This window comes from Balaenoptera acutorostrata, chromosome 18 (assembly GCF_949987535.1).
Source record: "Balaenoptera acutorostrata chromosome 18, mBalAcu1.1, whole genome shotgun sequence".
Lineage (NCBI taxonomy): Eukaryota > Metazoa > Chordata > Mammalia > Artiodactyla > Balaenopteridae > Balaenoptera > Balaenoptera acutorostrata.
In genome coordinates, this window is record NC_080081.1 from 11,133,921 (window position 1) to 11,149,075 (window position 15,155).

General features: G+C 37.7%; 1 protein-coding gene across 1 annotated transcript in view; it reads right to left on the reverse strand.

Annotated features, from left to right (window-relative positions):
• Window positions 1–15,155, reverse strand: part of TM9SF2 (transmembrane 9 superfamily member 2) — a 56,700-nt gene that overhangs the window by 32,645 nt on the left and 8,900 nt on the right. The window contains exons 2-4 of the mRNA XM_007196811.2: window positions 10,283–10,350; window positions 8,442–8,535; window positions 3,191–3,318 (exon numbers count right to left, since the gene is read on the reverse strand). Coding sequence (XP_007196873.1) covers window positions 3,191–3,318; window positions 8,442–8,535; window positions 10,283–10,350 — 290 coding nt within the window. The remainder of the gene's footprint in view (window positions 1–3,190; window positions 3,319–8,441; window positions 8,536–10,282; window positions 10,351–15,155) is intronic.

The following is a 15,155-nucleotide window of genomic DNA, read 5'->3' on the forward strand; positions in this document are numbered from 1 at the left end:
CTATCTAATTAGGGTTTTGAATTTTTGAAAATAGCACATCATTCCCCGTTGCCAGCCTACTGGGATCCAAGATTGGTAGTACTCACTGGACTAAAATATCTTCAAAGACCCCTCTCTGTCCAATAAGCCAGAGTCTGGTGGTTTTATGGTACTAAAAAAATTTAAGTACTTTGATAACTAGTTAAATAAATTACACTTTTATAAATAAAATGTCACAAAGACTTGGAAACTTAGGCAAAAAGTGTAATCACAAACCGTGCAGAGTACAGGGAATTCAAGTGTCTGCTGCTGGTATCAAAACATTATAGTCAGGGGACTTCCCTGGTGGTGCAATGGTTAAGGATCTGCCTGTCAATGCAGGGGACACAGGTTCAAGCCCTGGTCCGGGAAGACCCCACATGCCGCGGAGCAACTAAGCCCACGAGCCACAACTACTGAAGCCCGTGTACCTAGAGCCCATGCTCAGCAACAAGGGAGAAGCCACTGCAATGGGAAGCCTGTGCACTGCAGCGAAGGGTAGCTCCCGCTTGCCGCAACTAGAGAAAGCCTGCGTGCAGCAATGAAGACCCAAAGCAGCCAAAAATAAATAAGTAAATAAATTTATTAAAAAAAAAAAAAATCAGTCAGTCTCAAGAAGTAGCTTAACGTTATTGACAGAGTAAGCCAAGAAGATCCTCAAATTACATTCTAAAGTCCCAAATAAGAATTAAAAGTATTCATCAATTTAGATATGAAAATTAACTATTGTTAATTAACTGACTGTTCTCTATAATGAGAACAATGAGTTGGTGCACTAACTAATAATCAGTCATTTTAATCGTTCAGAATGTAGCGTGGTTAAAGTGTTATAGGGGAAGAACTACAGTTCATTCATGTGATGGAATGCTATACATTACAAAAAGAATGAGGCAGATATAGATCTATAGATGTGCTTTACATGGAAAAATGCCCATATTTTCTTAAACAAAGTGATCAATTTGCAGAATAATGTGTACAATAATTCCGTTGTTATTTTAAAAGGTACATACTCTTTTATATACCTACATGTGCATAGAAATCTGGAAACATACAGGAGAAATAATAGTGCTACCTCTGGGGAGCAGGATTAAAGAAGTTGAGGGTAGTAGAAAACACTTTTTATAATCTTTCATATTTCTAAGGGTTCCTGCTATTTTATCTCTGTCAATTCTGCTATCTATGCTTAAAATCAAATTACATAGTAAAAATGTCTGAAGCCAGCCAAGGACAGAAATATACTCAACTAATGGTTCATATAAATTCATCAATATGAATCAAATATTTTCTAAATGTGTAATGAACTGATTTAAGGACTAAAGCCCATTGCCTAGAATTACCAGACTGTATATCTGTGATATGGCTTAGATTTTTTGTTAATGGATTCAGACCTGAAATCATAAACTTTTCTGATTCAACTACAAAAATCACTATCCACCAGCATTGTTCCAGTTTATTTTTTTAGGCAGAATTGTTTAAGTTTGCAACTATTTTAAATTATTCTTCTTGTTATTAAGCATCTTGGGATCAAAATAGTACCTATGTTAATTGCATCATAAATAAGTTAAAAATATTTCTAAGTACTTTATTGTCAGGAATCTACTGAAGAAGAGGTGCTTCTATTATCTTTAAGAGGAAGACTCTAAACAGGATTCTAAGAACAGAGGGTAGAAGAGAAAGCTAAAAATCACCCACAGTGGCCTAAAGAGTCATTCTTTCAATTCAGTCAACAAATGGCCAGCTGCCAGAGTAAATGGAGGTAGAAGGGGTGAAAAGGAGCCTTAAGGCTCATAAGGACTGAGCCTTAAATATGATTTTGAAGGCCGGAAAGAACAATTTTAAGCAAAGAGAAAACACCAAGGGAAACTTTTCAATTACTGATGAATGAGAAATGTATCCCGAGTTACATTAACTCAGCAATTAAGTAGTATTCTCAGTAGCTTACAGGAAAAAAGCTCTTGGCTTAGCAGAAACCAAAGAAATGAAGAGATGGAGGAGACTTTCAAGTTCCTGTTAGCACTGAGGGTCAGATGAGAAAGAAGCTGATGCAAGTGTAATGGGCACGTTTCCTTCCTTCTAACAGAGCCCTGCTATGGGAGACTCATTTCTGTGTAGTTCAGTTGTATTTTACCTAGGTCTAGACAATCAGAGTGAATCACCCTAATCACAGACTCGTTCATGAATGGGCATGTGACCCAGGGTTGCCCCTCTCTAGGACTTTTTTGTTCCACGTGTACAGAGGGGAGGATGGGGAGAAACCAAGGAGGCAAGAGGGAATGAGAGGTTCCAACAGTCCTACTGAGCCACAGGATCTGGTCATGTCCAAACTGAAATCAATGGTTCTCACCTCCCTAAGTGAGGGAAAATGGGTCAATCTGAGATAGTGACAGGACAAACATTCAAGAGGAAGTCTATGAAGATAGTCTTCCTGTTCACCACCTCCAGCACCTTACACTTTTTGGAAGAGGCAAAACATATGTAAATCATGACCACCATAGAACACATGCATTTGCTGGCAAAATTATCTGGAAGAATAACAATTGGTTATATTTGAAAAGTTGGGTTTTCGAGACCCTTTTTTAATACTGTTTTAATATTGTATAGTAAGTAAATACTACTGGGGAAGCAAAAAAGAAGTTTTAAATGCTTTTTTGATTATGATGCAAACTGGTAAAAACATTGTTAATGTTACATCATATTTATAAAATAAAAAACAGATTACACAAATTACAAGTATTTTTATTGGAAGAAGATGCTATTTCTCAAATATCAAATGAAAGTTAAATTTTGTTTTCCTATGGTCTTTTTCACGGCCTGCAAATATAAAATAACAGTATTCTTCTAGAAGACTGATCCAGGTCCTTTCCCAAAGCATAAATATGCTCCTTTTAACTACGTATGAATAAAAGAAGTGCTCTAGGAAACAGGTCTGTGTACCTAAACAAGTACCAGATATTATAATAATCTAAGTGCAGAAAATGATGATACTTTAAGCTGTCAACCTTAGTAATCCTCTGGCAAATAAAAGTCACTGCTTCATATTACTAATAACAAAAAAAGGAAATAAATTAATTTGCTATTTTTATAGAGTCAATGAAATATTTACACATTCAATGAAACAGAGGTTTCTTTTTGAAAAGGAAAAAGCCCAAAATCCCAAATCTCCACGTCTTACCAGTGATGTTGATAATTCAGTAACATGCTTTTTTTCAAGAATTCTAACTTCTGTTTGTCTTCAGCTTTCTCTGTATGGTACGTTTTTGTACAAACAAGCTTACAGGTCTCCTCCTTATTAAATGTAAACTGTATTAAAATAAAGTGGAAAGCAAATTAAGAAAAAATATCCAGGTCCTTCATGCCTGTAACATAAATAGAGTAAAAGCACTGGTCTCCTTAAATTACTTAAGTGCATTAATATTGATAATAAACATATAGAAATTCCCCACAGATCAATCAGATTTAAATTTCAATCTTATTCTGTTTCTCTAAAAACCTAAGTCATCAATTTTTCTTTTAATAAGTAACAGTTTTTATTTTTATTTTTGATAATTTCAACTAACCTGTCTCCTAAATATAAGTGAGCCCTAGGAGGGGAAAAAACCCACACATAGAACAAAACAACATCAGTATCTCCATAATAATGTCCCCTGATAATGTTTTGGAAATTATGGATTTGAAGACTTTCTATTAATAAACAGGTAAGGTTTTATGTCTATGTAGTCATTCAGTGGGTGTTTGTTAAGTGTCTCCTGTGCACCAGGTGATGGAGGTTCAGCAGTGAACAACACAGACTGCGATGGCACAAGAAGTCGTCAAATCTGGATGTCTAGAATCAGAACAAATGTGAGTCTTTTTACTCACATTTGAAAAGATTGTCAATTTTTAGGATGTTATGTAATAACAAAGCTGAAACAAAAATTGATAATTTTTTAAACCGAAGTTTAAAAACTAAGGAGTCCTCCAATTCTGGAGTCTAGGACTTATTTCATGAGCATGAACACACACACATTATATTATTCACAACATATTATATAATGTAGGTTTACTTTACCAGGGCCTATTTATGTCTTAATTTTAAAAATCTATTTCCTAGTTTTCTTAAGGCTATAATTTATTAAACTAATTATATATACTCCATAATGTAACTATATATAGTCCAATACACCTTTTAATAAATTCAAACTTTATTACAGGGAGTAAAAAAAAACCCCAACTTGCGTGTGTTTCACTTCAACGTAGTCCATCCTTTTATACATTATTTATTAAAGTCCCTAAACCAGTTACTGTGCATCCTCTGACAAACCAATGTCTCAAGTGTAGTTCACTGCTGCCACCTGTCAGCCAACAGTTTCGGTCTCAAGGCATTGCTATTCTGTGAATACAGCAATATTTACGTAAATATTTAACAGTTTAAATCTTATATGAACCTTATAGGTTCCATCTAAAAGACTGGGAAATGAAAAAAACAAACGTATACATACTAAGGAATCAGAGGGATAAGTGTCAAACTTAAAGCAGAGAGAGACATTATTAGTTACCACAAAAGTAGCAAATCTTACACCACAGTCCGACGCTCACTGGGCTCAGGCAAGTCAATGGTGTGTTCAATTGTGAAGGAAAATAGCAACCCTAAAGATGACACTTAACCATCATAATAAACGCTTATTACCTCACGTAACCCTCCCAACAGCCCTATGACGAAGTCTTTGCTGACTCCTCCTCCGTCTTCCTCACCCATTAATACCAACTGCCCCAAGGCCCGGTCCTTGGAATTCTTCTCTTCACTATTTTTACCCACTCCCTTGGGGAGTTCATCAATTCCTGGCTTCAAATACCAACTATACACTAATGATTCTCAAATACATGTATCTAGGCTGAACCTCTCCTCCAAACTGCAGACACGTATCTTCAACTGTTAACTCAACATCCCTACTTGTATGCCTACCAAACATCTCACGTCATGTCAAAACAAACTCTTCCCCATTCCCTCCAAACCCGCTCTACCCCCAGACTTTCCCATCTTAGAAAACAGAAACTCCACACCCCACATCCCACCTCTCGGCAAACTGTCGGCCCCAACTTCAAAACACAGCCAGTTTCTGAGATGCTGACCACTTCACAACTCCCACCCTTACCCCAATGATCTGAGTCACCATCAAGTCATGCATATTTTCATGGCGGATTGTGAGAGACTCCTAACTTGCCTCCTGGCTTCTCACTCTCCTACAGTCCATTCTCACTGCAACAGTCCTGGTGATCCTGTTAAAATCTAACCCTACCCAAAACCCTTCAATGCTAACCATCTTGCCCAGATGTACAGGTCAAAGTCTTTACAGTGGCCTACGAGTGGGCTACATGATGTGGTCCTATTACTCCTTTGCCCTCATTTCCCACTATTCTCTGTCTTGCTCACCAGCTTGAGTCGCACCAGTTTTTCTCTGTACCTTGAATACATCGGGCGAGCGACATCTCAGGACCTTTGCTTTTGCTGCTTCCTTCACCACATCCTCCCCTCTCCCCACGTATTCACATGGCTCACTCCCTTACTTGCTTCAAGTCTTTTGCTCACCTCTCAGGTGAGACTTTCTCTGGCCTATTTAAAATTGAAAATTCTCCATCCACCTTCCCTGATTTATCTTCAATAGTTCTTTCATCAGCAATTGACACACCATGTGTTCCAGTAATTAGTTTTGTTTCCTTCTCCCCATCAGAATACAAGTCCACGAGGACAGAGACTTTTTTGGTTCACTGCTGTACCCCACAACTACCACAGTGCCAGGCACGTGAAAGACATTCAGCAGTTGTGTTAACTGACTGAATGAGTGAACATGAGTGGTTAGACCTGAGATTCTACAATCCTATGATAGGCGGCTCCAGCTTCACATAATGCACACGATATCCTGCACTGTTTTTTTCCCGACCTCAGCAAAAGTCATCGATAAAAGATGGCAAAGCAGATTTGGGGTTTTGTTTTGTTGCTGGTTGCTACCATTATTTTTACTGCAGATCTAAAATAAGGCAAAATTCTTTGAAAAGAAAGGACAAAGAATCAATACTGAAATCAATGCTGAAAAATACATCAATACATTTATGGTTGCCCTGGGGAAAAAAATCTGATATCTTGGTCCCATGTTTCTGTTAACCTATGCCTTGATCTTAAGAAATGCTTGCTCTGTCTCTTTAAGCTTGGGGCTTAAAGAACTTGTTTTAGCACAAATCTTGATCCTAAAAAATTCTAGAAAACTCCGGGAAAATGTTAGGTGCACATTCTTTCTCCATTTTAAAACACTCCTTCTGTTCTTCTATTTTACCTCAACTCCTAGGACAAAATTAAATCTGAAAAGCACTAGGCCTGGGCTTCCCTGGTGGCGCAGTGGTTAAGAATCCGCCTGCCAATGCAGGGGACACGGGTTCGAGCCCCGGTCCGGGAAGATCCCACATGCCGCGTAGCAACTAAGCCCGTGAGCCACAACTACTGAGTCCGCAAGCCACAACTACTGAAGCCTGCATGCCTAGAGCCCATGCTCCACAACAAGAGAAGCCCACGCACCGCAACGAAGAGCAGTCCCCGCTCACCTCAACTAGAGAAGGCCTGCACACAGCAACAAAGACCCAACGCAGCCAAAAAAAAAAAAAAAAGCACTAGGCCTAAAAGAAGGGTCTTTTGCATAAGGCATAATCTTTACATAAAAATAAATGAACCCTGAGTAGAAGCCTACTAAAGAAGTAATTTGCCTTTAAAGTCTACACCAAAGGGACAAAACTTCTCTATGGATTTGCATATTTTGCTGTTTACTGTTAGAGACTTCTGTTGTCCCTCAAGTTCACTGAAAGTGTTACTGATGCTCTTCCCGCCTTCCAACATTTCTTAAGATCAAGGCATAAGTAAACAGAAAGATGGGACTGAGAGACCAAAGGAGTATTTTAAGGTAGTTATACAATTTAATAAATATGCTGAAAATCACCCTCTGCTATAAAAAGAATGCAACAATTTCCAAAGTAATCTTTCAAAATATCACATCAGGGAAATATTATACAATTAATATGCTTGCCCTACTCAATACCACCCATGTCCATATATTTTGAGTTCCTTCTTTTCCAGTGACTTCATCTCATTAGGCCTTCAAATCTACTGTCTTTGAAAAATTAAAAAAAAAACAAACTCTGGCATCTTTACGGTAGAAAATCTCAAATTAAAACATTTTAAGAGGACATATTTACAGCTGAAAACTATGAACCTGTAGTGAATTAAAGGTGTACAATTATGTCTTCCCCCAGTGCTTCACGGTGTAGATACGGTGCTGGAGTAAGAGGGTTAATGGGACTAACCGAGGCTTTTTGGGGATTTGCTGGACAGATGCTCAACGTAGTAAGGGCCAAGGGAGACAGACGGTGGTGCTTAGTGAGAAAGCAGGCAAGGCAGCCAATCATGGGGTCACAGAAGAGACGGGTGTGACACCAAGAGAGGGAGCTGTTAGGCTGGGGTCAGGTTACAGTCACTGAAATGAGTGTGCCCACATGGACAGATGCCCACAGAGTTAAAGAAAAATGCACAGTGCAGGATAATATTTTAAAACATAAACACACACATTTAATTCTATTTATATATGCTTGTAAGTACATGGAAAATTTCAGGAAAGATTAACAAGAAACTGTGATGTGGAACAGGGCGGCGGGGGGAGAGAAACTTACTTTTCTTTTTATAGTCTGTACCATTTAGTTTTATATACGGTGATACATTATTATTATAAACTAGTTTAATTTTTCTAAAAGAGAGAGATATATTAGTCTTTGTGCAGCAGGAGAGCAGATGGAAAATGAACACGGGACTGTGAAATTCAGAAGGATAACAGGCTTAAAAGATAACAGATTTAAAAGGCAGAATAATTCTGGATGATGAAGTACATATACTGAAGAGAATATCTTATATTGTGCTTAGCTTGATTCAACTGATGTCCTAAAAATGTATCAAAGATGTACCAAATATACTTCCACTGATCAAAACGGAAAGGTTAGCTTCCCCAAAACCCAACGGGAAAGCTGAAGTACTGCTGTATCTGCTAATAGGGAAATTCTAGGGAATCTGTCCCCAAATGAAGCTGCTGGGACAACTCTTCATAACTGAAAACTGGGTTCCAGGTCCCTCTGTAAGGTGAGGCAGGGAGTCTGAGCACTTTTAGGCCACCACCTTATCATTTATTGGTATAATACTGACTGTAGGAAATGTTCCTTTGAACAAACTTATTTATGACATATCGTGAGAAGGGGAGGGATCCTTCTAAACTGTGACTTTAAGAAATTTTTCCTGGATGCAAAAGAGAAATGAATTCCTTCTTAGCTAAGTTATCACAGGCTTTTCTACAAGGGGGGGGAAAAAAAGAAAAAAGATGCAACTAAATAACTTTTATAGAACACTGAATACAAACCTTATATGGTGACGGTTCAATTCTTTCCCCAAATAATACCTGACCCAGATTTTCAGATGGGCGTTTTCCTTCTGATGCTTGGCAAAAATCAAACCTGCGGGCAAGAATATTTAAGTTTTTAAGCATAAAAGGAAGCAATGAGATATCAAACGCCTAGCCAACCTAGAGGACAGATTAGGTACTGATCACTCCAGCAGCTCTAGTAGATGAATAAGAAATATATTCCTACTGCAAGTTCCATGTACCACATCTCCCCAAAACAAAACAAAACAAAACATCTGAAAATTATGCCTTAGAATGCTTTGATTTTTCAATAATACTTTTATTAAGATGTAAATTACAGAATTTTAAAAATGGACACATTATAATTTATTGTTCATTTCAATGATAAAATTATTTACACCCTAGTCTTCGAGGGAATTTTGCGTAACTCACCTCCTTTTGTTATCTTTCTAATTCAAATATTTACTTAATGCCATTTCAGGAAGATGTATCAACTACATGGGTTTCCGTCTCATCCCAATATACTGGCCAACGTGAAAAGCAGGCTGGACAGGCCCTCCGAGAACACGGAGCTGTGGAGAGGCCATAACCAGGCAGCTGTAAGCTTCTCTCTGTGCTATAATTTCCTTGTATTACTAACCAAATTTTCATAAAGTTTTGTTTGAACGTTACAGCCTAATCTCAGCCTTGCTATAGAATATTAAAGGGCAGTTCTGTGCTCACCATGGTCACCATGGTTGAGACCAGCACAGTGATGGCTACAGACTAGTTAGATCCCTAAGAGGAAGATGAATCTTGGGTGATAAAAAACTGGGGCTGGGAAGTCCCCAAATGAAGATTCTCCATCTACTGGATATAAGAGATTCACTGAGTTTTCCCAAGAATAGCCACAAAGATTTAAGAAGAGAGATTTGTTTATTTAACAAAACAAAAACTAGAAAAAGTCTCCAATAGTTACATAAATTATGGTCCATTCAGTCATGAAATTTGTATTCTCTTCTTACACATGTTTAGGCACATGGATTCTTGTAGGATAGTCAAACTTTTCGTGTGTGTTTTCTACAGTAAACATATTTTCTTTCAAAACTCTTAGATACCAGAGAAATTTAGAAGCCAACTAAAATTTAGGAACATATTTTATACCCAATATGGCATATAGTGCTCAAATGAACAAAGGATATTTATGCAGCATTTTTTATAATATCAAAAAATGGAAATAATGAAATGCTCATAAATAGAGAATTAGTGAAACAAATCATACACAGACTCTATACGATCTCTACAAAGGGATAATAAACAGCTACTAAAAAGACTGAGGTAGCTGTGTATTAACATAGAAAAGATGTCCACATAGATTCAGTGAGAAAAACAAGGTGCAAATAAAATATATAAACCTACTTTCATTTAAAACAAAAATGTATAAATGTGGTTGTGTATGTTATAATAAGCAGAGAAAAAATGCAGGGAGCAGACAACAAAGCAGTTATTTCTGGGGATTGATTATGTGGGACATGTGGATTTTGTTTAAAACTATGTGGGTTTTTTTATAATCAAAAAAATTAAAACAAATTGGCCATTTGTCCAGTCAGGTAAAAGAGGAAATCCACTGTTTTAGTTGGTGCTTCTGTTGCATTGCAAAGTGACATCAACAGATCACATTTCACATTTTAACCCTACCTTAGAACTAAACAATACCCCTTTTAAAAATGTTTTCAGGCCCTGTACATTTTTTAAATGCATATGAATTTATCCATAACTGTGGAGAAAGTAAAGTTCTAAATGTACAAAATTCTGATGAGTCATAAAATTTCATATAAAAACCAAGCTGAAAAACTTACGCTGTATATTCATAAGGGAGAACAGATTCCACTGAGTCAAGCCTGTTCACAAATAGTTCTATTTCAGCCTGAAAATGAAGAAACACAGAATTAGAATATAAACAACTAGAGACCAAAACTTAGGTCATGCCTAGAATTAAAAAGGAATTTGACTTTTGAAATGAGAAATTTTATGATATCCAACTCACTTTAAAAAATTACTTATAAATCCATTCACTGAGTAGTTTATATGCATTTAAATTACGATAAAATAATTTTCACTTGCAAATGTCTCCAATAGTTTCTAAATGCTTTAAGTTCTAAAAATTTCTAAAAAATTAAATAAGTATTTAAATTAAAGAAGGTATCATTCACTACAGCAATATAGATTGTTTTTAAAAATCTGGTTTTCAAATTCAGTATTTCATTCTGCAGCACAAAGATAATTTTTATTTTTAAACAGTTTTATAAAAACATTCTCGGGGCTTCCCTGGTGGCGCAGTGGTTGAGAATCCGCCTGCCAATGCAGGGGACACGGGTTCGAGCCCTGGTCCGGGAAGATCCCACATGCCAAGGAGCAACTAAGACTGTGAGCCACAACTACTGAGCCCACGTGCCTAGAGCCCGTGCTCCACAGCAAGAGAAGCCACCGCAATGAGAAGCCCGCACACGGCAACAAAGAGTAGCCCCTGTTCGCTGCAACTACAGAAAGCCCGTGCGCAGCAACGAAGACCCAATGCAGCCAAAAATAAATAAATAAAATAAATAAATTAAAAAAAAAAAACACAAAACATTCTCACAGCATTCAAGGAATGCTGTCAACAAGAAGAAAAAAAGAAATGGATGCATCCAAGAAATATTTTGAAAATAAATTTGATAGGACTGATGGGTTTTATGTGAGAGTAAAGATAACACACGCCTTAAGTTTAAAGACGAGAGATGCTTTAATTTTCTCATTTTGACAAGTTACAAAAGGGACACTGGAAGAGGATTAGGTTTGAGGGGAGAGATCATGAGTTTGTCTTTAGACATGTTTTGTTTGAAGTGCCTTTGAGATACCTAAGTATAGAAGGATAAACAGTCATGGCATTCAGAAAAAAAATCTGGAGATATGAATTTGAGACACATCTGCAATTAAATTCAATATGAGACCACTAAACTTTGGCTAAAAGTTTTCAAAAGCTATAACACCTGTGGCTCTTTGAAATGTGAAGTGGTTACAGCCTTTTGGAAAGCAAAATACATATATTCTTGCACCCAGCAATCCTACTTATGAGAACTTATCTCCTAGGAATAAAATCATGTGTGCACAAGAGATCATGTATAAGAATGTACACTGCAGACTTGTTCATTAAAAAACTAGAAACATATTGTAGTATGCCTCTTGATAGTAAATTAGCTATTAAAATAAACACCATGGGACCATTAAAAAAAAAAAAGAAATGTTGCCAGGTAGGTAAGAAATTTCTAGATCAATTGTACTAGAAACACAATCTCATGCTCTTAAGCAGACAGGAGACAGACAATGACGACATGGTTTAATTCTGGAGGACTGCTTTGATCAATTTGAGAATGCTTAACTACAAAGGTAGTAACAGAGAAGAAATTCATAAAGACCAAATCAAGTTCAGCAACAGGGGAGAGGGAGAACAGCTGTACCAACTTCCTAGGAAATATGGGCTAACTCAAAGCCACACCTTCCTACTGAAGCTCCCAGGATTTCTTCAACGTATATTTGAAGTTCCAAAGGAACTTGTACCCATGTACCCACTCTCCCAATAGGGGCTCATTGCTACTCAATACAGAATTCTTTAGTTGAAAATGTCAGTAAGTAATCTGTGCCCTGAAGTACTTTTGGTACTAACCAAAAACAATTAAATAGGAGCTCTTTACCTGTATTTTATAGGGTTAGATCACTATGGCTGCCTCTGGACTCTGATCTGAGGCTACCTGGAAGGGCATAAAGCCACACTTGCCATTTTGATCTCATTTACTAGTGCTGTCAGCAGTCCGCTATACCTGTTAATAACCCAAAAGTGAGACAAGATGTTCAATGTACAAAAACTAATAATACACTGTCATTGGAAAGACAGCAAAACACAGTGGGCAAAAGTAGACCTCTGGGGCCAGTTTGCCTGGGTTCAAATCCCAGCTCTACCACTTATACTTGGTCAAATTATTTAACATCTCTGTTTCCTCATGGGCGCTTCAGTTTCTTTATCTGCAAAATGGGGATAACAGTAACTACCTCACAGAGGTATGAGGATTAAATGAGTTAACACTTATAAAGTATGTCAAACAGTGCCTAATACATGAAGTGCTATGTATTTGTTAAGTAAAGAAAACCAAATAAATTTAATGATATTCAGAATAGGGAATGCCTAAACTACACTGCTCATCCACTAAAATGCTCATCCAATATTCATGATATACAATGGAAGACATTAGCCTTTGTACACGGTACTGAAAACAAACATAAAACCCCTAAAACCGTACTCAAATAAAATGACAACTCAACGGTAACACTGTCTCAAACACAAAAATAGTTTAACTGTGTCTCCTTGTACAAAATATTCAAGACTATATCACTGGTCTTTTTGGCTAAGAAGATAATGGGACATGATATTTAAGCTTACAGAATGCTTGAGTAATTATCACAAATTTATATAACTGTTGTGAAGGCAAAATTCCCCGTTGATAGCTTACTCTGCCAAAATAATTTTCACTAATTATAAGGGGTCAACACTGCTATGAAGAGACACCAGAATCCAAGCGCTCTACTTAATGTATCTTAACGAAGACTGAAAGTTTCTAAAAAGCTAATCCAGTTCACATCTTTAGATTTCTTTCTAGGGAGGAATGCAGCTATTATATTCTACACAACTTTCTCTGTTTTGAGTCTCAAAATCCACAGATCCACATTTTCATCACATAAGCTAACTCCCTTGTGCCACAATTAAGCATATTCCTTACTCTCAGTACAAAGAGATTAAGAACACAGACTCTGAAGCTAGGCTGCCTGGGTTTAAATCCTGGCTCTGACATTTACTAGCTATGTGATCTTGGGGAAGTTTCTTCACTTCCCTGTGCCTCGGTTTTCTCATTTGTAGAATGGAGGTAATAATAATCCCTGTTGCAACTGGTTTTTAGAAGATTCGAGAACAGTGCCTGTCACAAAGTACTAGGTAAGTATTTACTATTATGCAGCAACGTCCAATAGAACTTTAAGCAATGATGAAAATACTCTTTATCTGCTCTGTCAAATACAGTAGCCACTAGCCACACGGGGCCATTGGTCACTTGAAACGTGGTCAGTGTGGCTGAAGATCTGAATTTAAATTTTTATTTAATTTTACATTTAAAAAGTCACAGGAGGGGGCTTCCCTGGTGGCGCAGTGGTTGAGAATCTGCCTGCCAATGCAGGGGACATGGGTTCGAGCCCTGGTCTGGGAGGATCCCGCATGCCGCGGAGCAACTGGGCCCATGTGCCACAACTACTGAGCCTGCGCGTCTGGAGCCTGTGCTCCACACCAAGAGAGGCCGCGATAGTGAGAAGCCCGCGCACCGCGATGAAGAGTGGCCCCCGCTCGCCGCAACTAGAGAAAGCCCTCGCACAGAAACAAGGACCCAACACAGCCAAAAATAAAATAAATAAATAAATAAATAAACTAAAAAAAAAAAAAAAAAAAGTCACAGGAGGACTTCCCTGGTGGCGCAGCGGTTAAGAATACGCCTGCCAATGCAGGGGACACGGGTTCGAGCTCTGGTCTGGTAAGATCCCACATGCCGCGGAGCAACTAAGCCCGTGTGCCACAACTACTGAGCCTGCACTGTGGAGCCCACAAGCCACAACTACTGAGCCTGCATGCCACAACTACTGAAGCCTGCAAGCCTAGAGCCCGTGCTCTGCAACAAGGGAAGCCACTGCAATGAGAAGCCCACATACCGCAAGAAGAGTAGCCCCCGCTTGCCCTAACCAGAGAAAGTCCACACGCAGCAACGAAGACCCAATGCAGCCAAAAATAAATAAATAAAATAAATAAATTTATTTTAAAAAAAAGTCACAGGTGTCTAATGGCTTCTATATGGGACAGCACAGTAATGGAAAAGAATAAAATGCTGCTTAGTACCCTTTATATACCCTCTTCATATACTTAATATTTTACTCTAGTCATTGCAATCTTCCCTTTACTTGGAAAAATAACTCGAATGTTAGTCTATCCCAGAGGTTGGCAAATTTTTTTCTTAAAGGGCCAGAGAGTAAATATGTTAGGCTTTGCTGGACAAGCAGTCTCTGCCGTTATAGTACAAAAGCAGCCACAAACATTACATAAGTGAATGAGCCCAGCTGTAGCCCAATAAAACTATTTACGGGGATTGAAATTTGATTTTCATGTAATTTTCACTCATCCCTAAATATTCTTTTTCTTCTAATTTTTTTCTAATCACTTAAAAATGTAAACACAGTTCTTAGATTGAGGACCCTACAAAACAGACAGCAAGCTGGACTGGACTCCTAGTTCATCCTTGAGCTCTGTTTACTAGGTATTTTTCAATGTTCTTTAAATTCATATCTTAGGAAACCCAAAACAGGGCAAAAGGTTCAGAGATCTGATGCCATTTAAAAAAAATTTTTAGGACACTGTTGAAGAGCATATAAATTTAGGGTAAAAGTTTCTTCCATTTCTACCCAATGGATGAGGCAAGAATTTATGCTTAGCCTATGATGTTCTCTCTGAAGTTTCATTGTACATCTCTTAGCTATAGGATTATAAGATTGAAGGAAAACCTTATTCTCATTTTCTGACTTCTCTCATCTCTCCTTTGAGTCTTAATCTTTCAAAACGGAAAGGTCTTAATCTTTTGAATCATCTATCTCCTTGATCATGCCAGC